Genomic DNA, 27,261 nt, shown 5'->3' on the forward strand with positions numbered 1-27,261 from the left:
CCTTCAGTGGCGTCCTACATGAATTAATCCATCTCTTCATAACATCATAATGATGCCACGGCTATAGAAACCATAAATATTACTCAGTAATGCATAACAGGGCACTACATAACAGACAGGTATCTTATGTAGCGAGAATGAATGCCATTACTAAAGAAAGAAACCCAATTAACAGTTGCGCAACACATCATCTGTAGCTGAAGCAAAATGACACAAATACAGTCCATCCGATGTTCTTACAGACATTTATTCACCCAAACGCAAATAAGGTGATTACATGTGTTTTAAAGATGACCTAACAATTTAATGTTCTCTTCCTGCTTTATTTTCGTCTTCACGAGTCTCCTCTACGGTCTGCCAGCGCACTGCGGGAGGAAAATACTGGTTAGCACAGCTTTACTAGGAAAGTGAGCAAGTAACATTAAAATAATTCATACAAGACGATGAAGAAAAGTGTATAGATGTGTTTTAACGTAACTCTGTGACTCTCATCTCCCCGCTGGTCTGCCTCTTCCAGCGGCGCTGCGGCCGGAGTTAAAGGGCGGTTAATACAGCTCCACTCGGGAAACTGAGATGTTCTTACGGAATCTTAAACCTGGCTTTATACCGTGCAAATAACATCAGCATACAACGCATCAAGCGATAAAAGACTCAAAATTTCAAATTAACCTACCATACTCTAGTGGTTTTTCATCTTCACGAGTCTTTCACAGAGCCGGTGCCGAGGAGGTGTGTGGTTGTTTTTCGCAGTCATTAGGACTACTGTTTTTAGATTTACTAAATATAGTAGGCAAATATTTTTTCAAAATGCACTGAAAATCTAAACCTGAGAAACAGTAATAAAAGTTTTACTAAGTTTTAATAAAATGATTTACAGTGATGCTGTTTGCTAGCTAGTATGCTGACCATCCAATCAAAGGACGAGAAAATGCTGACGTTATCGTTAGCCAGCTAGATGGCCCTGGTGTTGCCAACTCAAAATCTGATTGGTTAAAGCAACGGTTTCATTGCCATTCATTTAAGCTAACAGACGCCAGCACTGTTGATTCGGAAGGCCTTAAGGCAGATTTCTTTGACCCTGGCAACACAATTGCTGAAATATGATTGGATAAAAGCTCTAATATAAACATACACTGCTGGAAGCAGTGCAAACAAGAGAAAAGCTATGAACTGAAGCGAATAGACTATTGGAAATAATTTAATACACATTCATGGAAAAATATATTAAAACTAAATCAGTGATTCTGATAGTGTTTAGGCCAGCAGAGAAGGCTTTGCTGGACCTGACGGCCCACCACTGATTTCAATGCTCATTCAATTCAATAACAATCTCTCGCTGCTTATATTATGATACATAGCTTTGCATCAGCCACCCTGTATTAATCACGCTCCAAAGAAAGAACAAAAAACATTTTAACTCTCCATATTACTCTGCATTTAGGTCTTTAGCAGTTTAGAACACAAAATATCTCAATAGACAGAACTTTAGAGCGATAACAACGATATTGTCACAAAGATATTTTAAATAGAAATTTCCACTACTGTTAACGTTACTTACCTATAGTGTTGATAACATGAACTGAAGAAAAGATGGCACACTACACGCCTATCAACACTACGGTACATCAAAAGGCTCAAAAGGCGCTAAAAATACTTGAATCTGCCCTAACACAACAGTGTCATAGCGACATCTTGTGGACAACACAATACACTGCCCTACATTCACCCATTCTATAATTGATGGCGTCCCAGCCATCTGATTAACCAAAACTCTGTGGTCTGATCTATGACAATCAAAACAATAAATGTGTTTTGAGTGAATGTATAGCACATAATATGTGTAGATAGTGTATGCAGGGTGGCTAACTGTTATCAGGGTGCATGCAGTATGGCTCTGCAGGTGCCCTGCTGCTCCTCTTATTTTTAGCCTTTAGCCACAACTTTCTCCCTCTTTCTATCTTTTGGAGGTCACTCTCCAGTTTCACAACTTGGGATTCGAGTGAGAGTTTAATCGGAGGATGCCGGTTTCTTCTTGGGTTTCTCCTTGGAGGGTTGTGCCCTTGAGTGGAGGTGGCACCACTACCAGTCACAAACACTCCCTCTCTGTCACTTGTTTCATCTCTCCACATGTCAGCCTCCTCTGTGCTCATTTGCTCCCCCTCTTCATCGGCTGATCCAATCAGGGCTCTGTCCAGAGTCTCCTCCGAACCATCACTTGTTCCCTCCGAGCCACCTGTTCCCTCTTCACCCTCCAGTTCAATGCCTGCCCCGCTTATCTCACCATCTGACTCTCCCCCTTCTACGATCACTCCTTCGTCTCGCTCCACTGAAAGAAACATACACTGCGTCAAAAGGTTTCTATGAACCACTCTCTCTGCTCCTCCATCCTCTGGCCGCACCATGTAAACAGGCAAACTTGGTTGCTTCCTGACCAAAACATATGGCCGTGCCTCCCATCGATCTCCCAACTTCTGCTTCCCCTCCACATGAAAGACCTTGACTAAGACTCGATCACCTGGACTGAAGTCTTCACTCTTAGTTTTTTTTGTCATAATACTTTTTCTGTTGTCCTTTCGCCAGCTGAGATGTCTGATTAGCCAGGGCATAGGCCTGTGTCAGGGAGTCATACAGGGTCTGGACATACTCGCTGTATTCACACGGCTGGTTCATTGTGGGGGACCAGAAAATTAGGTCCACTGGGAGCCTTGGATGTCTACCAAACATAAGGTAGTACAGGCTATAGTCATGTTGCGAGCAGTTACAGTATATGCGTGTGTCATGGCATCCACATGCTCATGCCACTGGGGCTTCAGGTGAGGCGCTAGTGTTCCCAGCATGTTCATCAGGGTGCGGTTGAATCTTTCAGTTGTCCCGTTGCCCTGGGGGTGGTAGGGCGTGGTGTGGGTTTTACTGATGCCAGTACACTTGCATAGCTCCTTCACAATTGCACTTTCAAAATTGCGCCCTTGATCAGCGTGTAATCTTGCAGGGAACCCAAAATGGCAGAAGAAATTCCTCCACAAGACCCTGGCTACTGTGCCTGCCTTTTGGTCCCTGGTGGGGTAGAACTGCGCGTAGCGGGAAAAGTGATCTGTAACAATGAACACATTCTCCATACCACCCTTGGACTTCTCCAGTACCAAGAAGTCCACACAGACCAGCTCCATGGGGGCACTGGTATGGATACTGACAAGGGGGACCCTGACGTTGGCTGTGGGAGGTTTTCTAAGGCAGCACCTCTCCCACTGTTTGCACCAAGCCTTGATCTCCTGGAATATTCTTGGCCAGTAAAATCTTTCCCTTATCATCTGTAGTGTCCTCTCAAATCCCAGATGCCCTGAGTTATTGTGAAGGGCTATTTTGATTGTTTCACGCAGCTTTTCTGGCAATATTAGTTGCTCCACCACCCCTTTATAACAGTCTCTGACACTGCGATACATGATACCTTTTTTACCACTAACCTTCTCCACTCTTTTAAAAGGAGACCCCCAGTGGCGCCCACCTTCATCCTCTCACTGTGGCTTGGTTTGTGGTTCCTGCTCTTAAAGTGGAGGATGGGACCGATGACTCGGTCTTCCTTCTGCCCTGCTCGAAGCTCCTGTGTGGTCATAGCAGGCAATGCCTCCATCCCCACATCCACATCCACCTCACTGGTCTCCAGCGGCTGACCACTTTCAGGCTCCTCCATAACAGCTGTGTCCTCACCTGAGACCTCCTCAGGCTCCTGGGTGGTTTGTGCCTCCTCATGTCTCGGTCTACCAGTCCTGGACTGCAGGGTCTCGGCCACCTCCTGATTGGACATACGCGAGAGGGCGTCAGCATTGGAGTTATCCTGTCCCCTCTTGTCCACCAGGACTGCACTGGCCAGACTTGTGTGTCGTTTGATCATAATGACTCGCTGGGAAAGATTCATCACTCTAACTGGAGCACAACTTCTTTTCACATTCGCAAGCACTTTGGCCACTAAGACATCCTGAGGGAGCTGCAAGGAGGGATGGCCTTCTATCAGGGCTGTATAGGTCTTCCTTTGAGGGCCAGTTTTAATCCTACACCTTAAATCCATCTATTTTCCACCAGGGATGTGTATTGTATGACCAGTGTAAACAGCAGGACCCACAACGTCATGCATTTCACTTTGCTTGGCGCTCGCCACCTTTAATAAAGCTGTGTACCACTCTGGATGCCACTCTCCATAACAGCTGTGTCCTCACCTGAGACCTCCTCAGGCTCCTGGGTGGTTTGTGCCTCCTCATGTCTCGGTCTACCAGTCCTGGACTGCAGTGTCTCGGCCACCTCCTGATTGGACATACGCGAGAGGGCGTCAGCATTGGAGTTATCCTGTCCCCTCCGATACTGGATATCAAAGTCAAATATGGACAGATGAGAAACCCAGCGCTGACCCGTGGGCGTCGAGTTTGGCTGAGGTCATTACATATTTCAGAGGGTTATTGTCTGTCAGAACAGAGAACTTGCGTCCGTAGAGGTGGTCATGGAACTTATCCGTCACGGCCCACTTGAGAGCGAGGAACTCAAGCTTGTGTGTCGGATACCTCGTCTAGGGTGGGCTCAGGCCTCTGCTCGCATACGCAATAACCCTTTCCCCCCCATCTTGGACCTGTACTAGCACAGCACCAAGCCCCATTCCTGAGGCATCGGTCTGCAGCAGAAAGGGCTGACTGTAGTCCGGATAGCCTAGCACTGGTGCACTTATCAGCTTTTCTTTTAAAGACTGAAAGGCCTCCTCGTATTCAGCAGTCCACATAAATGGCTGGTCAGGGTCTAGGCTTTTCTGGGTTCCTCTTTTCTTCTTTCTAGGGTCACCGGAGGTAAGGCGGTATAACGGAGCAGCCAAGTTAGAGTAGCCCTTAACATACCTCCTATAGTAAATGTTCATTAAAAGACTTAGAGAAAATAATAATACCGTCAAGGTAAATAAGGAGATGGGTGAAATTTAAGTTCCTGAAACAGGAGATCATCAGCCTTTGAAAGGTGGAGGGTGCGTTTTGCAGCCCAAAAGGCATTCTATTGACCTCAAACCGCCCCATGGGAGTGCTGAATGCTGTCTTGTGCTTGTCTTGTTCCGCAACCTCTACCTGCCAGTATCCAGATGTAAGGTCAAGAGTGGAAAAGTACTTTGCCTGTCCTAAAGCCTCTAGAGCCTCATCTATCATTGGCAGGGGGAATGCATCTCGGGTGCTGCAGGAGTTGAGCTTTCTGTAGTCGATACACAATCGGAGTGACCCATCCTTCTTGGTCACAACCACCACAGGGGATGCGTACAGACTATTACTGGGGTGAATGACTCCTGCTGTCTCCATCAATAAACACCTTACATCTTGCTAAGGGAGGGGGGTATTTTACGGTATGGCATTTGGAAGGGCCTCGGGTCAACCAGGGGAATCTCATGTTGTATTGTTGTGGTGTGAACATAGTCCATGGGATGTTGGGAGAACACATCCACATTCTTGTCCAGCTGATCCTTAAGTAGAGCACATTGGTCCTCACTTTCCACTGCTGCTTCACTTAGATCAACCCCGCAGCTAGTCACTACTTGGTCCAGACTGAGACATGCCCCTCTGCTCCCAGCTTCACCATGCTTTTTATCAGGGAACTCTACCACCTTGTCCACCAGGACTGCACTGGCCAGACTTGTGTGTCGTTTGATCATAATGACTCGCTGGGAAAGATTCATCACTCTAACTGGAGCACAACTTCTTTTCACATTCGCAAGCACTGAACAATGTCTAAGAACTTGGTATTACAACCACTTCTTGTGTCTGTTTGCCTCTCTTAAGAAGAATCGCTTTATGTATCCCCCAATTGTAAGTCGCTTTGGATAAAAGCGTCTGCTAAATGACTAAATGTAAAATGTAAATGTAAAATGTAAAAGATGCTTCTCTTTGACCTAGAGCAGAAACTGCGGGCCATAAGCTGCTTGAAGGTGGGTTCGGGAGGCTTGAATGACATTGGTTCCCACCAACAGAGGGACTGAAGAGTGATAGTCAGAATCAGGAACAACAAAGGTAGGTACAGCCTTGAACTCTTTCCCCAGCACTTACAGGTCAATGTGCAGGATGGTAGGGCATGGTCTGACCTGCTGCACCCTCTATTGGTATTTTAGAAGACTGTAGCTTGTGCTTCTGTAGAGCAGGGTGGCTCTGCCAGTAGTTGTGTGTAATACTGGTGATCTGCAAGCCGGAGTCAATGAGAGCCTTGCATGCCTTGTTGTTGACTTCCACTTCCCCTTCATTCCTGGGACCCACTAGGGGTGTTTCCCCTTCTTCAGTGCAAATCCTCTTGACAGGTGGGTGGGGCCCTTGCTGTGTACCCATGGATGCCCCAGCTGCCATGGGCACTAAGCGTTTAAATGTTGAGCAGAGTGCATGTGTCCATCAGCAGGTATCTTAGGCTGCTGGGCTTCAGCTAGGCTCGGATCCGGAATCACTGTTCGGCACACTCTGGCTGTGTGCCCTGGCTCTCCACACCGGTAACAGACAAAGCTTGGACTGTGGCTTGCTTTTCCCTTTGCTGGCTAAACAGTTAATGGGGAGGCAAGGGGTGGAGAGGTCATTCTCAACTCTAGTTGGGACAGCTTAGCCATTTGTTCTTCCTGAATGAGAGCTAACTTCTTAACCATTTCTGTCAACTCTGATATTTCAGATGTGCGCTTTGGCCTATCCATTTTGGTGTTTCCACCCCCTCCTGATGTTACATGCACCTGAGCATATGTTTTCTTTGCTTTACTCTGTGTCTGGAACTTCTTAGTTTCTCTAGATAGATTTCGGAGCTCTGCCTGCAGCTCTCTGAAGCTCAAGAGCCTGGGTGCCATTGGTATGATTCTTGTGTACACGTCCTCATCGGTAAGACCCCTCATGAACTGCCGGGTTAATTTGCTATCTTGATCCAGGAAGGGCTTACCTCCTCTTTGCTTCTCCTCTACTGTCCGCAACTTTGCCTCCAGTGCTATAGCATAAGAACAGGCAGACTCCCCTGAATTCTGGCTCCGCTCATAGTAGTCAGCCAGAGGATCTAGGGAGCCTCGTGTGTTGCTGTATTCGGCCCTCAGCTCCTCGAATGCTTTCTCAGGGTCTTATCCATGCATGAACCCATGCATTAGCAGATGGGGGCAACGGGTTGGCTCCACCATAGCTTGGACCTTGAGTGGTGTGAAATGTGGCTTCGGGGGAATACACTTGAAAGGCCTGCCCTGCAGCTACGTGCTGAACTGTAATATTCGCCGCTGGTGGGCCCTGAAGAATCGGTGCAGGCACAGAAGGGGGATACGAATAACTAGAGTAAGCCTGGGGGCCGGGCCTAGTCGGCTGGGCTGGATATGATGATACAACTGGATGGGGTTTGAGCGACTGCTGCACAGCTGGCATCTCAATGAAAATATGATGTGTAGAGCTTAGCCATGGCGTGGCTCCTGAGGGCCCATGGCCACTGCATTTGCGAACAGAGGCCTCAAACGACCTATCTACCTGGCCACCTGGTCTCGCATCTGGGCTGTTGTCAAAGCAGAGTGGCTGTACCTGCCCTGAGGCCCCAGTGCCTGGCAGCCTTGATGCTCCAGAAAAGGAGCACTGCATGTTTGAGTTGAGTTTGCATAAGTCTGCGACATTGTAGAATGTAAATGTGTATTTACTATGTGCAAGCAGGTTAAATGCCAGTGTAATTGGATTGTAAGTAGGTGTTGAATCTATGTAAAATGTTCCAATCTCGTAGAAATTAAAAGTCTAAAGTAATCTAAATCTAAAGTAAGCTTTATATTTCAGTGAGATTAGCACAGGGAAATATACAACCAGTTTATCCCAAAAACGTATAAACTCATAAACTAAATTGGCTTGTCAGTTTACACCTAAATGTTGATGTAGCGTCTCACTGAATATCAAGTAGATGCACAGTAATCTCAGAAAAATTATATAAATCTCAATAGGCAAATAATAAAGATTTTTATTTTATTTTTTTCAATAAACCATCAAATATGTTTTACATAACAGCAAATCACTCAAATTGAAACAGCAAAACAGTTCAGATTCCCAGCAGGCTGTAAAGGATATAGCGGTGAAGGCAATGTATCCCCAAAATCACCAGTTTGGTTAAGATTTTCAGTTTGTCCATTTCATAGAGTTCAGCATTCAAACCACTTGCTGTAGAATTCTCTTCCTCTTTGGTCTAGTGGTGCCACGATCCGGGTCACGGCACCAAAGATGTAGCCCTCTCTCTCTCTCTCTGCATGCTAACTGGCCTCTAGCACTGCCACTGCTACTCTGCGCTGTGTTGTGTGTTCGTGGGTGGTGGTAGAGAGGAGACATGGACACAGAGGGGTTCGGGATCGTGGCTTGACCGTTTATTCCACAGCACGGCATCTATAGTGTTGATAACATGAACTCACTTAAGTTTTAAACTAGTGAAATACATTTAAATTAAATAACAATCTCTCGCTGCTTATATTATCATACATAGCTTTGCATCAGCAACCCCATATTAATCACGCTCCAAAGAAAGAAAAAAAACATTTTAAATTTCCATATTACTCTGCATTTAGGTCTTTAGCAGTTTAGAACACAAAATATCTCAATAGACAGAACTTTAGAGCGATAACAACAAAGATATTTTAAATTGAAATTTCCACTACTGTTAACGTGACTTACCTATAGCGTTGATAACATGAACTGAAGAAAAGATGGCGCACTACACGCCTATCAACACTACGGTACATCAAAAGGCTCAAACAGCGCTAAAAATACTTGAATCTGCCCTAGCACAACAGTGTCATAGCGACATCTTGTGGACAACACAATACACTGCCCTACATCTATATATGTATATAGTTTATTTTAATGCCAGAGAAACATCAGATACTCTGGATGAGATTTATTTTTGATGGTTTGTGTGTTGTAGAACTTGCCAATATTGATCTGTAGTGGGCAGTGCAGTTTATAGCTTTAAATTATACTCGGCTTCCACTAATTACACTAAACACGTGCATTATAACCGATAGCTTTATGATGCATTGATTTACCAATATTAACTGATGAGTGTGTAAATTCAAATAAATCAGATTTTTTTTGTAGACATCATGGGAAAGTATAAATTTAGTATGTATCACTCTTCCTGCATCATCTGAGCATCCGCACCAAACCTGCACACACTGGATTTTACTCCTGTCTGCTCTTTTGGGACAGGTCTGTTCCTGTTCCTGTCCATCCTGTATCAGGGTCATATGATCATATACACCTAACAGCACTATGTTACGGCCAAAACAGGAAGAGAGCATCCTTGATGTCAGGGTCAGAGGTCAAACAGATGAAACTGAGGGGCATTTCTCTTTTAATGGCCGGATACGAACATTCTCATGTGTATGGAAAACCACTGGGACAGTCATCACTTTTTTTTTTTTAGGGAGAATGAACATTTCATGGTGTGTTCCTGCCAGTGATTTATTAGATCTCATATATAAACACAAATCAAAATGAAATGCTGCAGTTTTCTTATTGAAGGACGTCATTGAGGATGAATCATTTCTGAATCTTACACAGTCCTCCCTAAAATCAGCCAAAAAGGGTTTATGTTCAGCACCCTTCTTAAGTGATGAAGGCTCTTTTGGCAGTCCTGATGTTGTGAAAACAGTATGATTGTGGATGGATGGTATAAGTGATGAAGACATCTGGACTGTATTTTCATCCCTGATGGAGATGGAAGAATCTCCAGAGAGCTCAGCCTGCAGATGGTAAATTAATGGCAAATCCAAGACATACCGCACACAGCCGTCACACCACATTCCAAATGCATTATTCAGAACCGCACATTTATCAGCCTGACAAAATATGTCTACTATTGGTGGCACTGCAGCTATTTTAGGTCAAAGAGATCTAGACACCTGGATAAAAGCTATCTGTTAGCATGGCACTTGCTTAGCTGGCATAGCAGAAGACACAGAAAAATATCATCCATATCCGTCACTGTCAACATCTACAGTACTAATGAACTTTTGGTGATTTATATTTTGCTAGTAAAAATGTCCATTAGTATACACAGCAACTTTTGAATGAACATCAATCCAGAGAGATGGTATACACTCAAACATAATGGTTCTTTATTGCAATCTGGAGCCGTTAAGATCCAAGGAAACTTCACCTTGCACAAAATGTACTTTATAGTGTAAAAAGGTATTTAAATGGTTCTTCTATGGCATCGCTGTATCGCTGTGAAAACCCCCTTTTGGAACCTTTATTAATTGAGTGTAATCACGACGTCTACCAGCAGGGGCTAACTGCTTCATGCTAACCAGGCCTTGGGCCACTTGTTCTAGGTCCATGTTTGTTTCTAATAGTTGTTACCTTGTGCTTGTCGGGTACTTCCTGAAGGTGAATGTGTGTCCAGGCTTGAATGAAGACTAGTCCGGATGCTACTAACAGTGCCGCTATCCAGGAGCTCCTCGCTAATGTGCTCAATCTGTCAGTCTGTCAGCTAGCCACACAGAAGTACCCTAATAGGATCATTTGCTGAGCCTTCAGCCACTGACCAAACAAACATCAAAAATATACACTCACCCACACACAACACAGGCTCCACTGGTGGAAATAATGATGTTATTCAAATGATTACAAATTAAGTTACGCATAACGAAGCACCTTGCTCATTCAAACTGCATGGTTTATTATAAAGTTATATTATTAGTTTAGGATTTTAACCCAGGTCTCTTTCAAAGCTGCACAAAACTACACTACTAAGCTAACTGTTTTGTTCCCACATTCATGCTAAGAACTATTAAGTTTTGACATAGCATAGTGTTAGGGTTAAGTCATGCCTCGCCTAGAGCAAGTGAGTCAGAACTGCCACAGGTACCCCTTCAAAACAAACTGGTGCATGACACTCCTGGCACTTAAACTGACACGAGTGCCACAGGTTTATGCAAGACCTGATATCCAGCATGATTTGAGAATCATTTTGTGTTTTAATTAGTGCTGTCAAATGATTAATCACGATTAATCGCATCCAAAATAAAAGTTTTTGTTTACATAATATATGTGTACTGTGTACATTTATTATGTATATATAAATACACACACATGCATGTATATATTTAAGAAAAATATGCTATGTTTATATATTAAATATATTTATATATAATATAAAATATAATAATATAAATATATGAATACATGTAAATATTTTCAATATATATATACTGTATGTGTGTGCATTTATATCTACATAATAAATAAACACAGTACACATACGTATAACAGACATATAAGTAAACAAAAACTTTTATTTTGGATGCGATTAATCGCGATTAATCGTTTGACAGCACTAGTTTTAATAGAAACAAACACATTTTTCAAATTAAATTAAAATTAGGGCTGTCAGTTAACATGTTAACTTAATTAATTAGTTATGAAAAATAATATTTTAACACAGTTAAGGCACTGGTCCCGCCCTAGACCTGTACATCATCTTTAGAGTATAATTTCATTAAAAAAAGAAGACTATAAGTAACTAAGCTGTTTTGGACTTTCATTGTATGAATGGAAAATACTGAGATGTTTCTCAAATTATCTTCCATAGTTTATGTTAGGCCATTGCATACGTATAACAGACATATAAGTAAACAAAAACTTTTATTTTGGATGCGATTAATCGCGATTAATCGTTTGACAGCACTAGTTTTAATAGAAACAAACACATTTTTCAAATTAAATTAAAATTAGGGCTGTCAGTTAACATGTTAACTTAATTAATTAGTTATGAAAAATAATATTTTAACACAGTTAAGGCACTGGTCCCGCCCTAGACCTGTACATCATCTTTAGAGTATAATTTCATTAAAAAAAGAAGACTATAAGTAACTAAGCTGTTTTGGACTTTCATTGTATGAATGGAAAATACTGAGATGTTTCTCAAATTATCTTCCATAGTTTATGTTAGGCCATTGTAGCCTAAACAATTATGTGTAATAAGTTTTATGTTGAATCAAATAAATAATTTCTTTCTAGAGCTACTATTTTTAATGTCTACTTGATACTTTCTTATTTAACATAATATTGGCTTTAAATGATCTTTTGTGAGTAATTTCACAGCCAAATTTAATTTGCGATTAATTAGATTAATTAATCGACACATCATGTAATTTATTAGATTAAAATTTGTAATTGTCTGACAGCCCTAATTAAAATATTGTTTTCAGAAAGGATGGATCAAAGAATGCATAAAAAAGTGACAGTAAAGACAAAAGATTACAAAAGATTTCTCTGTTGAATAGCCTAAATACTGTTGTTTTAAACATTCTATTCTTCAAAATTAAAAAAAAAAGTATCACAGTTTCCACAAACATTTTAAGCAGCACAACTTATTCTTTTTAACATTGAAATATTTCTTGAGCAGCAAATCAGCATTTATTCACAAAAGCCGTTGTGTCCTGTAAATGAGCACAATACTCCTGATGAATGATGGTGGTTTGGGTTTCAGTGGGCTTTGAAGTATGGCGTAATGCTACATGTGTTTGTGTTTTGCTCTTCTCTTCATTCCTGACCTTCACTTTTTTGTTTTAAAAGAAGGGACTGTGTATGTGAGAAAGAGAAGGGTATATGAAACAGAGTTAGGGAGGAGGGGAATAGGAAAAGGACTTTGTGGCTTGCATTGCCCTGAGGCCTTTCTCATCCTCCCACCCTGAAATCGCATGAGACCAATGAACATGTTGCTCAGCCACATTAGTTTTTATGATTAGTTTTTCTTGTAAGTACATCACTTAAATCTTATATCTCAACGATCCTGCAAAAGATAAGGGATGTTTACAGTTCCATAATAAAAAAAGTTTACAATGATAGTTCAGAATGCATAGCATAAAGAGATGCTCTCAGTAATACCAGTTTCTACATACATTTGAAATACTGGTATCAACAAGGTGTTTGATGGATCTCATGTTGTTTTCACTAATCTCCATTTTCAGCCAAATAAACAGAGCACAACCTGTGACCTCTATCCTTTATTTGGCACTGGTTGGCAACTTGCGTGACCACAACTTGAGTGGAAAGTGACCTCCCATGTGGACACAAGGAAACAGATTACAGACACACTCCTGCTTTCAATTAAACCCTAGTAAGATGACAACTCACACATTTGTTTAAACAGTGAAAGGCTGGGGCTTTATAACCACAGAATCAGGCTAAATGCCCTCATGTAAGTTCGCTCACTTCCTTATTGCTTTTGGAGACATAGTTTCAAGGTTTTGATTCTAACAACTCAATTTAAAGTAATAATTCTGTCATTAATTACTCACCCTCATATTGTTTCAAACCCGTAAGACTTTCCTTCATCTTTGGAAAACAAATTAAGATATTTTTGATGAAATCCAAGAGCTTTCTGACCCTCCATAAACAGCAACGCAACTATCACGTTCAAGATCCAAAAACTGCAGCTTGTTTGCAAAGAGAGGAACGCACACACATGCGTTGTGGTATTGTCGTGAATGCACATCAAATTCTGACAGGGAAGAGAAGAAATTGTTGAATAAAGTTGTTGTTTTTGTTTCCTTTGCGCACAAAAGTATTCTCGTAGCTTCATAAAATTACGGTTGAACCACTGATGTCTCATGGACTGTTTTAATGATGTCCTTACTGTCTTTCTGGGCCTTGAATGTGCAGGGTCAGAAAGCTCTCGGATTTCGTCATTTGTGTTCAGAAGATGAACGAAGGTCTAAGGGGTTTTAAACGATATGAGAGTGAGAAATTAAAGACATAATTTTCATTTTTGGTTGAACTATACCATTGGATATGTAAATTTTCAGGATGATAACTTGCCGTTAAAGAGGACAAGACATTATATTCTGATTTGTTATTCTAGCAGTATTCAAATAAGCATTGAGGTTGATCGGCAGCAAATTTCCTTTCAGTAACTGTTTTGGCTTTCGGCTCTTCTCGTTGTCATCACATCAGATGTGCCAACACATATGACTACTCACAGGATGTATGCTGTCAGAGGAATTACATTAGGTCAAAAAATATCCACTAGCTATTGTATGTTTACCCAATACAGTGCTGCTGCCAAGTCTAAAAGTAGCCGTCCTTGAATCCAAATTAAACTTAGAAGCTCAAATAGTGTTTTTCTCATATAGCATGTTTTAAGTACTTAGACCTTTAGGCTTTTGTGTTTTTAGTAAGCCATACAGGCCTTTTAGGGCATGTTTATCCAGACGTGTTCCTATTAGGGATAAATATCTAAAACTATGAATGTCTAAAAATCTCTCTTAAGGACTGTTGGGAGTGATTTCACACCTTTTAACCCCAGCTTTTGCTGCACAATATTTGATGGTCGGTTTGTAAGGGGTGTGCAAAGCACTTTAACTGCAGTATGTCAATTTCAGCAGGGTAAATCCTGCTCCTTGCTGCAGAATTCCAACTCTGATCAAACACACATGAATCAGCTTCCCTTTAAAATCATAACCAGGTGTGCTCGAGCTGGTCCACAACCAAACTCTGCAAAAAGGCCTGCTGAGTCTGAAAGTAATGCGTTCACCATTTCACTTCTGCTTTCTTTTTCTGTCTTTCTCTTTCTCAGGGCGACCATATGTGGGCCACCATGCTGGGGCAGAGCGTGAAGCTTCAGCCGGTTTCCATCCAAAGCCTCTCAGAGCTGGAAAGAGCACGTCTGCAGGAGGTGGCCCTTTACCACTTGGAAAGAAGAGACCTAGACTTTAAGATCAGCATCCCTAGAGGTACACTTCCTTGTTGAAATAGCTTGTTTTGTGATGTCTGGTAATCATGCATGACAGAAGTAGTGCATAGATTTAAGTACCAAGTGATAAATCGTTTTACATATGTGACCCTGGACCACAAAACCAGTCTTAAGTCGCTGGGGTATATTTTTAGCGATAGCCAAAAAAACATTGTATGGGTCAAAATTATAAATTTTTCTTTTATGCCAAAAATCATTAGGATATTAAGTAAAGATCATGTTCCATGAAGATATTTTGTAAATTTCCTACCGTAAATTTATCAAAACTTAATTTCTGATTAATAATAGCTAAGAACTTCATTTGGACAACTTTAAAGGCGATTTTCTCAATATTTAGATTTTTTTGCACCCTCAGATTCCAGATTTTCAAATAGTTGTATCTCGGCCAAATATTGTCATATTCTAACAAATCATACATCAATGGAAAGTTTATTTATTCAGCTTTCAGATTATGTATTAATCTCAATTTCGAGAAATTGACCCTTATGACTGGTTTTGTGGTCCAGGGTCACATATAATAATCATAGCTTGTCACAGTCTAGATATGATTATTTCAGACAGATGCTTATCGAATTCCCAAGAAATCCATGCAAATATCACATCGCAGTCAATTCAGAGGTATTTCTGAGGGATTTCCGATAGTAAATCTAGCAGATAAGACTTCTGAGAGGTGAAAGTGAAATTTGTAAGCTGGAGTACAGCAGTGCCGTACCAACAGAACATCTGAATTGTTGCACACCAGTGTTGGGGTCATGACCCAAATAGGTTTCAGGTCACTTCGCCATAGACAGCAAGGGAAAAAACAGCTCTGAATCCAATGAATAAAATGTAATCAACTATATTATCTTGCTATAAATAGACTTATCTCTCTATTGTATACACATCTTTTGTTGACGCCAGTCAAGGTATTTTAAAACAAATTAATCTGCCACTTGTTGGAAGCTGCCAAATTAGGATTGCGTGACATGTCCTAATTTCTGAAGTTCAAGAACAAAACTGTGTGAAATATAAGACAGTACAACTTAGCCCAGTATTTGTTCCATGCGTTTGTTTGCCTTCTGCTGACGTTTATGCAATTATAAATTTGTCATTCGTAATATTGTTGAGCCTTTGCAGCTCATGGGACTTATACATTTCATAATACATTTTGATATTTGGTGTGTGCATTTGGTACTGTTGAGTAGCCATTAGGTCATGAAGCTAAATCAGTTTGTTGGAGAGTTCACATTCAATATTAAATGAACATTAGGCCTATTAATTAACAGAACCATCCCTGTTTATTATTTGATAATGTGAGATGGGATTTTGTTATCATGTGAGAGTCCCCTTATGTCCCACCATGGAAAACCACATTGTTTTATGGGAAGTGGTATTCCCAGCACGTACAAGCAGCTCCACATGGTCAGATCAGAGAAGGTCATCCTCTGTTCTCTATAGTGGAGTTTTCAACCGGTCATCTGTGAGAAGACCTCAGCCGGCACTTTAGCTGACCCATGTGGAAGCAGCCACCACAATTTATGGGAATATTTACGGAACATTTTCCTCCCAAAGGAGAAATCTGTCATATTGAGCCTGGTGGTTTACTCAGCCGCTCCTCTTGGAATTGTCATCAACGTGTTTGGCAGCTATTTTTTGGGGTGTCGTGAGTGACTGGCCTCTCTGTTTGGCTTTGGTTATTTTCTGGTTTGTTTGTGGTTAACTGAAAGTTAATTATACTGTAAACTTTCTGCATTTTGTCTGTAATATTGTGATTCCTAATCTTTGTAAACTTTGGCTGTATGCAGCCTGGAGCTGTTGTTTTGTTGTCCTTGTTTTGTTTTAGTCTCTTGCTTTCTAAAAGTGGCTCCTTTACTTTGTTTTCAATCTCTGCTTTGGCCCGAAGAGATTATTTATCCTGAATCAGGCTAATATCTCAGCATGCTCTCTGTTCATTCCCCTAATCATCCTCTCTCTGATGGGAGCTGATGGGGGCTTTAGCCCATGATGTCTTGGCGTGTGGGGAGGGTTGGGGACAGTTGCCATAGAAACAAACTCTCATTTCCTGCAGTCATGGGAATATGACCCCACCTAAAGCCCCTCTGCATGTGCTACAATTAATTTGGTTTTCTCTATCTCTCTGGACATCTCAAAGGAGCATCTTTTAAACCTTTTCCCTTCAGCTCAATAACTCAGACCTCTTCTGATTCAAATGAGTAAAAGTATATCTGTAAGTTGAAGGCATAACAAAATGGAACCAACTTATCAGCATTTACAGACTGGAAGAGGTTTGAGTGTAAACACGTCTATTGGTTTGAGTTTAAAATGCTGCAGCACTGTGGGGGAATTTTTAACCTATAGTAATGGGATCAGCTATTCATCACATTTTTACTGTTCTCCTGAGGGCCGTATAGACAGAGTACATCAGAGTTATGAAAACACACAGACAAAAGGTGTTTTACTTTAGCTATCCTTATTTTCAGCTCCAAATTTGGAAAGAATACTCTTTTTCTATATCAACAATCGAGGATAATTGTGGCTGTTTATCTGTGTAGGAAATGCTTCTGCTTCTAATTTTGTCTTACTCACAGCTTTCACTAATATAGGTTTTATATAGTGCTTGATTTGCCAGCTCTGTGCCCATGCTTGGTGCTCAAGAGGTTTCACTTCATTATCAGCCATCTAAACGGAACAGTTTTTTTGGGGGGAAAGGAAGTCTCGTTATTACATGCATCTGTTTAGGTGTTTGTGTTATGGGATAATTGTGGCTGTTTATCTGTGTAGGAAATGCTTCTGCTTCTAATTTTGTCTTACTCACAGCTTTCACTAATATAGGTTTTATATAGTGCTTGCTTTGCCAGCTCTGTGCCCATGCTTGGTGCTCAAGAGGTTTCACTTCATTATCAGTCATCTAAACGGAACAGTTTTTTGGGGGGGGAAAGGAAGTCTCGTTATTACATGCATCTGTTTAGGTGTTTGTGTTATATGTTGTAAGCATTATATTTATATTTTTATACAATACTGTTTAAAAGTTTGAGTTATTTTTTTTAAGAAATAAATACTTTTATATGAGAAGTTACAGTGAAAACATTTAAAATGTTACAAAAATCTATTTAAAATAAATGCTGTACATTGAACGTCCTGTTCATCAAAGAATCCTGCATCATGGTTTCCACAAAAAATATTAAGCAGCACAGCAGTTTTCAACAATGATAATAATAATAATAAATGTTTCTTGAGCATTAAATCAGCATACTAGAATGATTTCTGATGGATTATATGACACTGACTTCAGTGAAAAATTTAGATTTGCCCTCAGAAATAATTTACATCTTAAAAATATTACAAATAGAAAACACTAATTTTAAATTGTAATAACAGTTGACAGTATCACTATTTGACTTGCTTTGGTGGGCACAAGGGGCTTTTAAAAAAAAAAAAACCTTACCAACCCCAAACTTTTTTTTTACAATATAAAAACCAGAATGCGAACATGAAAACATATCAGTTCAACTTCCGCAACCCCAAACTTTTGAATGGTGGTGCATAGTTAAATTTAGTGACATTTTTAGAATTTATATTTTGTGTCATTAGTGTCCCAACTTTTTTGGAATTGGGTTTGTATATATATGTATGTATTTTATAGATCTATACACAAAAGCAACCATAATCCTGTTTTTTTTCCTCCAGAGATTCGTAAGAGGAGGAAATCACTACGGAGAAAGTTTGACTCCTTCTCAAAAGAAAAGAAAGAGCGAGGTAAGGGATGTTTTTATTTCATTTTTCACATATCATTAGATCTCATGCAACCTGTGTGTAAATGACTATAGAAAGGCAATAGTTTAAACATAGTAAAGCTTCACAAAATTAAATTTTCAAAAAAACATAGTTGTCTTTGTAAACATTTTTTAATGAAATTAAATGAATAACTTGATCTTCCTCTGAAGTACCTTTCCATTTTTGCCAAGGTCCACTATCAGCCATGTAGCTATGGTACTGCATTAGTAAACTAGCCTGGCTCCATTCTACATAATTGTCACTTCTCAAGATAGATCAAATCAAGTTCCAATTCCACCCTTCAATTTTTTGTTGAAAATCCCGTTTTACTTTTAAATAATGTCACATTATGGAAGTAAAATGGGTTGAGAGCGATAAATTGGATTGTCTTTAAATGCCCTGTGTTTGTCAGGCAGCATTCCTGAGCTCATGCAGTCTTGTAATCTTTGTTTAACAAACAACCAACAAGACATATATACTTAAATGTCAGATCTTCAACTAATCTCTTTTAGATGATTTTAAACTACACACAAATGATAATGAAACTGCATTTCAAATTTCATCCAGATGTCCACTTATATATTTGTCAACTTATGTAACTCTGTCTTCATGACATTGTTAAACCATTACTACTGTACTACTAATCGCCATTCTTTGGTGATGGTGGCGGACAGTGGTGAACAGAGAATAGAGACTTATAAATGGCTGTTCGCTCAGTGGATCCTCTGACTCTGGTTGCCAGGGCTGCTTGGTGTGCCACTGTTCTTTTAAATCTCCCATAGGCCTTTAAGACATAAAGCTTTAAGTCTTTAAGACGCAAGACAATTTTACATCCCATGTAGCTTTGCTTCTTTGCAATCTGTGCATCCCTGTGAATGCATGTTTTCTATGTATTGTGTATTCATCTTTGTTTTGATCTTTTTGTAGGATAATTTTAGAGGCTAAAGTACTAGCTATGACTCGCATACTGATACAATCTAAACAATTCTGAAACCATTCCTTCACACTATATAATGTGTAAACAGTAGAACCAGTTTGTAAGAGGATACTCAGCAACGACTTAAGCGTTGTATTGATTTAACTGTATTTTAGGGTTTTATTTACACATTTATTTTTGATGTAACTACACCGTTCAAAAGTTTAGGGATGGTACAATTTCTTATTGTTTTTGAAAGAAGTCTTATGCTTACAAAGGCTGTATTTATTCAAACAAAAATATAGTAAAACAGTAATATTGTGAAAGTACAATTTAAAATCTATTTAAATCTATTTTAAAAATGCTAATTATTCCTGTGATGGCAAAGCTGAATTTTCAGCATCACGATCCTACAGAAATCATTCCAATATGCAGATTATAATATGCACATTTCTTATTATTATCAATGTTGAAAACAATGCTTAATTTTTTTGAGGAAACCATGATGCATTTTTTCAGGATTCTTTGATGCATATAAATTCCAAAAATACTTTACTCTTACTTTTAATCAATTTAATGCATCCTTACTGAATAAAAGTAGCAATTTCTTTCTACAAATAAATAATAATAATAAAAATCAAGCGTAGCGTTAGTTCTGGCAGGTCATGTTAGTCAAGCTCGCATCAGCTGACCTTCAGCTGATCCCCATCAACCTATGGGAATACGACACCTATCTAAGCATTCATATATAAAGTCCCTCAGTATTATCAGCAGTTTTCATATTGCTGAATAGTTAATTATCCTCCTCCATCCCCAACTCCTCCTCTGTCAGTCGGGATTCAGCCTTCTGATTCTCCTTGAATCAGACTAATTCTAAAATGTGTACATAAAATGATTGAACTTTAACAATATCTGCAATATATTTATGTTAATTCTGTTCTGTTTACTCTGGGGGGGTTATTGCTGCTCTCCCTGCTCTCATCCATGCTAGGCTGCATGGAGGCGCAGGGAGTTCTTGCCCAGAACAGAACCATACCGCCAATCCAAACTGTATGCTAATTGTCAATCATCTTTGACGATAGTGGTCCTGACAGAAATCTACTGACCTCAAACTTTTGCTCAGTAGTATATATTGAGAACACTATAATATTGGACACTTTATTTTGATAGTCCCTTTTGAGCATTCTGTCGACAATAAGTAACTTTGCACCTACATGTCAACAAACTCTCATTAGAGTATAAGTACTGTCTGATTAATATCTGCTAACTCTTATTGTGATGGCATCCCAACATACATTCTACTGATTAGAAGTAACTTTACAAGTACATGTCAGCTTATTCTAACCCTAACCCTACCCCTCTACTAACACTCTACTAACACTCTAATGAGAGTTAGTAGATATGTAGGTTCAACGTTACTTATCGTCATCAGAATGTGTTAAAGGGACCATCAAAATAAAGTGAAACCAAATAGGGTGTTGTACACAGTCATTTAAATAATAATAAACTCATTAGTGCTGAATCAGTATTTAACTTTGCTCTAAGAGCTCAGACTGATCTCAGAGCGGCTCCGAAAGTTGCCGGAGCTAAAGCAGCACTGATTCCTGAGTCAGTTGGATTTGTTTGGCCATGTTCCTGGAGCTCGGCCAAACACCTGCCACCTGCAACCACAGTCTGCCACTTGTTTCCAGCATGTGCGTCAGCTCGAGGTAGCAGGCGGGGAGGGCTGAATGAAGGACTGCAGGGGTGGATGGTGATAGGGTAGAGGGAGGAATTTATTTAAAGAGGACTCAATCCCCATATCCATCCAGCTTATCGGAGGACTAGCAGCTAGGGGACCAGACTAACCTGACCCGCCACTAGACCGTTAAGCCCTGGGGCAGAGATAGGAGAAAAGGGATTGTGAGGAGGGGAAGGAGAGAGAGGATGACAAGACTGCTTTGCTTTTGTGTTGCTTTGACAGCCAAAACAGATTAGACGTAACCTCACTGTAGTCCTGTTAGGGTGATAAAGATGCTATTTAAAAGTGTGCGTTTTACGTATACATCATGTCTTTGTTCCTCCCCATCTACATAAATAGTAGTTCAGTTACATTTAAGCTGCTTTAGAAGAATATGTTAAACAAAGCTTTCTTTGATGTAAAGCATGTAAGATCCAGTAGAAGAGTTTTTTAAGGTGCTAATACATCTCGTGTTTTAATTAAGCTAGTTCTGAAATCATTTAATTAAGTAAACTGTTAAGTAAACCCTCTAAGAGGCTTACTTATACACAAGAGAGGCAAACTTGTAACAGTTGTTTATATATATTTTTGGTACTTTTGTTTTTTAATGTATTTATTTATTTTTGTTGTATGTATAGTGATGTGAAAAAGTTTTTGCCCCCTTCCCGGGGTTTTTTTTGTGTGCATATTTGTCACACTTGAATGGTTCAGATCATCAAACAAATTTTAATAATGCACAAAGATAACCCGAGTTAATACAAAATGCAGTATTTGAAGGGAAAAAAGCTGTCCAAACCTGCCTGGCACTACATGAAAAAGTAATTGCCCCCTAAATCTAATAACTGGTTTTGCCACCCTTTGCAGCAACAACTGCAATCAAGCATTTGCGATAACTGGCCAATGAGTCTTTCACATTGCTGTGGAGGAATTTTGGCCCACTCTTCTTTGCAGAATTGTTTTAATTCAGCCACATTGGAGGGTTTTTGAGCATGAATGGACTGTTTAAGGTCATACCACAGCATCTCAATCGGATTTAAGTACGGACTTTGACTTGGCCACTCCAAAACCTTAATTTTGTTTTACTTGAGCTACTCAGAGGTGGACTTGCTGGTGTGTTTGGGATCATTTTTTTGCTGCATAGCCCAAGTGTGCTTGAGCTTGATGTCACAAACTGACAGCTGAACATTCTCCTTCAGGGTTTTCTGATAGAGTGCAGAATTCATGGTTCCATCAATTATGGCAAGTCATCCAGGTCCTGAAGCTGCAAAGCAGCCCCAGACCATCACACTACCACCACCATGTTTGACTGTTGATATGATGTTCTTTTTATGAAATGCTGTGTTGGTTTTACGCCAGATGTAACGGGACACACACCTTCCAAAAAGTTCAACTTTTGTTGCATCAGTCCACAGAATATTTGCCCAAAAGTCTTGGGGATAATCAAGATGTTTTTTTGGCAAATGTGAGACGAGCCTTTGGGTTCTTTTTGGTCAGAAATGGCTTTTGCCTTGGAACTCTCCCACATTGTTTCTTATCTGTTCTTGAATTTCTTTAGATCGCGGCATGATGTGTTGCTCTTTAAGCATGCTTCTCTTTGTCAGACAGGTTCTATTGAAGTGATTTCTTGATTCAACAGGTCTGGCAGTAATCAGGCCTGTGTGTGGCTAGTGAAATTTAACTCAGCTTTCTAAAATATTGTGCTTAATCAGTTCTTTCATGATTTAACAGAAGGAGACAATACATTTTTCATGTAGGGCCAGATAGGTTTGGACAGCTTTTTTCACTTAATAAATGAAATCATCATTTAAAAACTGTTTTGTATTTACTTGTGTTATAATATTAAAATTTGTTTGATGATCTGAATCTTTTAAGTGTGACAAAAAAAAACAGGAAGGGGGCAAAAACCTTTTCACAGCACTGTATGTATATATTTATTTATTTACATCTCCATATAAGGTTAAGCAGTGTGTTGATGTGCCATATGTTGAACAGAGCTCTCTAGATTTAATCCCTGTGGGCAGATAAAGGTGTTTTCCTCCTTTGCATGAGAAAAGCAAACAGAAGCTACACATGAGATCACTTACTGAACAGCACAGGAAGAGTGCACTGAGATACTGATCATATTAAAGCTGAAGATATGTCTGAAACATTATAGTCTCTATAGGACACTTTCAAGTCATGTAAAAATTGACATCGTGATTTGTTGCCCATAGGTCTTAGAAGTGCAGTATCATTTACAATCTAAAAAACAAAAACAAGCCACAGCAGACAATCAAATATTCACTTAAAAAGAACAGTTCACGTAAAAATGAAAATTCTGTCATTATTTACTCACTCTCAACCTGTATTCTCTCTTCTATCGCTAATTTGCCCTGTTTTGAAAAATCTGGCCCCAAGTCTCTTCATATTACAGGTGAATAGGGTAAAAACAAAATAGATATCACTATACTTTCCCAGTTGATTAATTACAGTACATTTAGGCAATTGTTAGTACAAATTTTATAATAAAACCGGGAAGTTTAGTATATGTAAGTGTTATTGAAATAGAGATTTCTGTAAGTGCAGGAGGCTGAAGATATGTCTGAAACATTATAGTCTCTATAGGACACTTTCAAGTCATGTAAAAATTGACATCGTGATTTGTGGCCCATAGGTCTTAGAAGTGCAGTATAATTTACAATCTAAAAAACAAAAACAAGCCACAGCAGACAATCAAATATTCACTTAAAAAGAACAGTTCACGTAAAAATGAAAATTCTGTCATTATTTACTCACTCTCAACCTGTATTCTCTCTTCTATCGCTAATTTGCCCTGTTTTGAAAAATCTGGCCCCAAGTCTCTTCATATTACAGGTGAATAGGGTAAAAACAAAATAGATATCACTATACTTTCCCAGTTGATTAATTACAGTACATTTAGGCAATTGTTAGTACAAATTTTATAATAAAACTGGGAAGTTTAGTATATGTAAGTGTTATTGAAATAGAGATTTCTGTAAGTGCAGGAGAAAAAAAAAACGCTTTTAAAGATATGTATTGAAATTTAAATATACATACGCAAATAGATAAAGTAAAATATAACAAACAATAAAATGTGTATTTTGAGTGTTTTTCTTTTTCACTAGTCTGAAAGAAGTTAAGTTAGGATGCAAAAGCTCAAAACTGACCTAAAAATAGGATAGGATAGGACTTGTGGGCTGATAACGAGTTTGAGGTTTTTGTGATGACATTTGATATGATATGCAGAGTCACTTTTTACTGAAATAAAGAATGTTTGACATGTTTCACACACTCCCTTCCTGAAATGTAGTGTAAAACTAGTCTAAAAACTAATTTTAAAAGTTGACGCACTGTATGTGACATATAAGCTTTGGAAACTATGGGCACTAAATATCAAAATCTATCTATATAATTAAAATGAATTAAATAGTCCATAAGCCTACTGTCAAGGTCATTTGTTTGCTAACTGTTTGGATTCTTCCACAGAGTCTGCGCCCAAAGCATTCGGTAACCCGCTTGCCCAGGTCATCGCAAACGACCGGGCATACAAGCAACGGCAGGATGCCCTGAAAGAGAGCCGACGGGACTGTCTGGACCTGGAGGCCAGTGTTCTTCACTTCCGTGCCGAGAAATGGCAGCACAATGCAAACCGGCCGCTGGGCAATACAGCCTTATCACCTGATGCTGCCTCCTCACCAGCACTGGAGGCCCACAGCAAACCTCCCTCATCAGCGTTCATGGACAACACCTCACGCACACACAGACGGGTAAGCGCATATTATCTTTAAAACTGCCATATTATCTTTAAAAATGCCAACATCCTCATCACAAAGTACTTTCTTCTGAAAGCTGTGGTATGTATATTTAAGATAATTTTGGTCTTTTGATCTAGTAATCAGGAGCTGATTATTAAAACACAGAACCCAGGTCATGTTGAACTTCTAACCCAAAAAACATCTGCAATTCATTACACATAACATCACATGCATAACGTTAGGCCTGACAGCTATACATGACAACACAGTTAAGTGTGGGCTATTGCTTTGAGAGATCGTTGCTGACATCTCATACGTGAGCAAACAAAAGAAGAGGGCACTATCCACGCAAATATAAATCAGAGCCAATAAAAACTCATTGCTATCACTAACCTGGCATCATTTCATTCAAAGAATTCCCCACAGTCAAGTGCTGATATGGTACATCGCACAGATAAACTCCTGGCTGAGGCTTCTAAACCAATTTGAGCAACAACAACAAAAAAAGGCAAAAGGAGATAATTCACTGAACTGATCTTATTTACTCTGTCAGGAATAAACTTGATTCAGAAATACAAAAAAAGAGACAGAAATGCTGTATGGAGTATGGAGTCAAAAAATCAGTTATTCCTTGTTTTTTGTAAAATAGACATATATACTGGTAAAAATTGTATATTTTAAATGGATATAAAATGGTAGCTAAGAAGTTATAATGTACAAATTTACTTTCAAGAATTTTAATTAAAATTAAAATAAATAAAATATACAATTCTAATTCATTTAAATTATAATACTAAAATTAAAAATGTCATTAAAACGACCGATCAATTAATTTATATTGTATCATTTTCTGATCATGCAGGCTTTAAAAAGATTAATGTTTAGCAAAGATTATTACTAGCATATGATCAAAACCAAAACGTCTGTTTCTGCAAAAACTTTTTACACAGAATTTATTAACTTTGCAACACTGTCACTGAACAGAACTGAATCAACATTGAACTTAATTAAGCTGAATAATGACACTATTGTCTTCTGTAGAACTGCTCATAGCTGAAATTGAAGTGCTTTATACTTGAACTTTACAACATTTACATTGTTATTTTCCAGTTTATTACTGTACAGATGCTTTAAACCAATCTCTATTGTATAAAGATTGCACTATATAAATAAATGTGACTCGACTTAAAAATATATGCTATGACCACTTAATTTGGTAAAGGTACAAGAACCCAGATATCAGAGTCAAGTGAAGACAATAAATACGTACCTTTTTAAAAAACAGAAAGTCATAAGATGAGCTAGGCAATACTTTGAACAGTATAGTATTCTTCACCACATTAATAATGGCTGTTTGTTATTACTGAGTCAGACAGCAGTAGCAGCAGTCAGCATGGTTCGGGTTACTGTTTGATGCCGTATGGGTGATTTCCATACCTCTCTCAGTGTGACTGGAGACAATATCTCTATGGGTGGCTACATATCAGCAGGAGGGAATGAGATTTACGTCTGTGTCTTTGCCAAGTCAAACTCTCCATTCTCTCCACCCAAACATGGAGAGAGAAAGAGAACAGATTACTGGGTTATTCAGTCATTGTGTTGACATCTGAAAAGCTTTCATTGAAGTCTGTTTACATTTCTTTTGTATACATAACATAAATAGATTTATTGTGTTCAGATTTTTCCTCACTGGCTTTGAGCTCTTTTCTGACAAGTGTGAAAGTGTTTCAGGTGTTTATCCTTTTTAGTAATGAATTGTAATTGGAACAGGCTTTCACTGAAATTGATGTGTCATTTTGACATTTATCGTACACCGCAAACCTTCATTCATCTGTGACCATTGGCTATCCTATCTAAACTATATTTGATGTCTCTCTCCCCACCTCTTTCTCTCTGTCAGGGAGGGATGTCTGTGGACTCCATCTCTGATATGGTTGAGAGCCAGTCCAGACTACTTGAAGCTCTGCAGCTCTCTCACCCTAATGAGCTGGAGCTGAAAAAGGCTGCCGGTCACACACAGGCCAAACTCAGTCTCAATCCCATCTACAGACAAGTTCCCAGAGTGGTAGAGCGCTGCTGTAACCACATTGAGACCTACGGTGAGCTGCAAACTACAGCACATGTCCAGTCATTCATTTCAAAACTGGAAGGACAGGGAGTTGAATTGAAATTTGAAATGGATTGGCAGGCAAAAAATTGCAATTGAAAGAAGTCTGAAACAGTAGGGAAAGTTTCTTATTATTTCCTCATTATTTTGCCATTCAGCATCACAAAATATCTAACACATTGTTTTCAGACAACTTTATATTGTTGGTGCCGTTTGGAAGTAAATTGGAGTGTTCAAGGAAAAGTGTTCTTTCACATTGGTCTATAAAATG

General features: G+C 39.3%; 1 protein-coding gene across 1 annotated transcript in view; it reads left to right on the forward strand.

Annotated features, from left to right (window-relative positions):
* Nucleotides 1-27,261, forward strand: part of LOC107596505 (rho GTPase-activating protein 6-like) — a 36,104-nt gene that overhangs the window by 6,855 nt on the left and 1,988 nt on the right. The window contains exons 2-5 of the mRNA XM_016287251.1: nt 14,563-14,719; nt 18,406-18,474; nt 24,615-24,895; nt 26,784-26,982. Of these exons, the coding sequence (XP_016142737.1) occupies nt 14,563-14,719; nt 18,406-18,474; nt 24,615-24,895; nt 26,784-26,982 (706 nt within the window). The remainder of the gene's footprint in view (nt 1-14,562; nt 14,720-18,405; nt 18,475-24,614; nt 24,896-26,783; nt 26,983-27,261) is intronic.

Source organism: Sinocyclocheilus grahami, unplaced genomic scaffold, assembly GCF_001515645.1.
Source record: "Sinocyclocheilus grahami isolate Dianchi unplaced genomic scaffold, SAMN03320097.WGS_v1.1 scaffold219.1, whole genome shotgun sequence".
NCBI classification, from domain to species: Eukaryota; Metazoa; Chordata; class Actinopteri; order Cypriniformes; family Cyprinidae; genus Sinocyclocheilus; species Sinocyclocheilus grahami.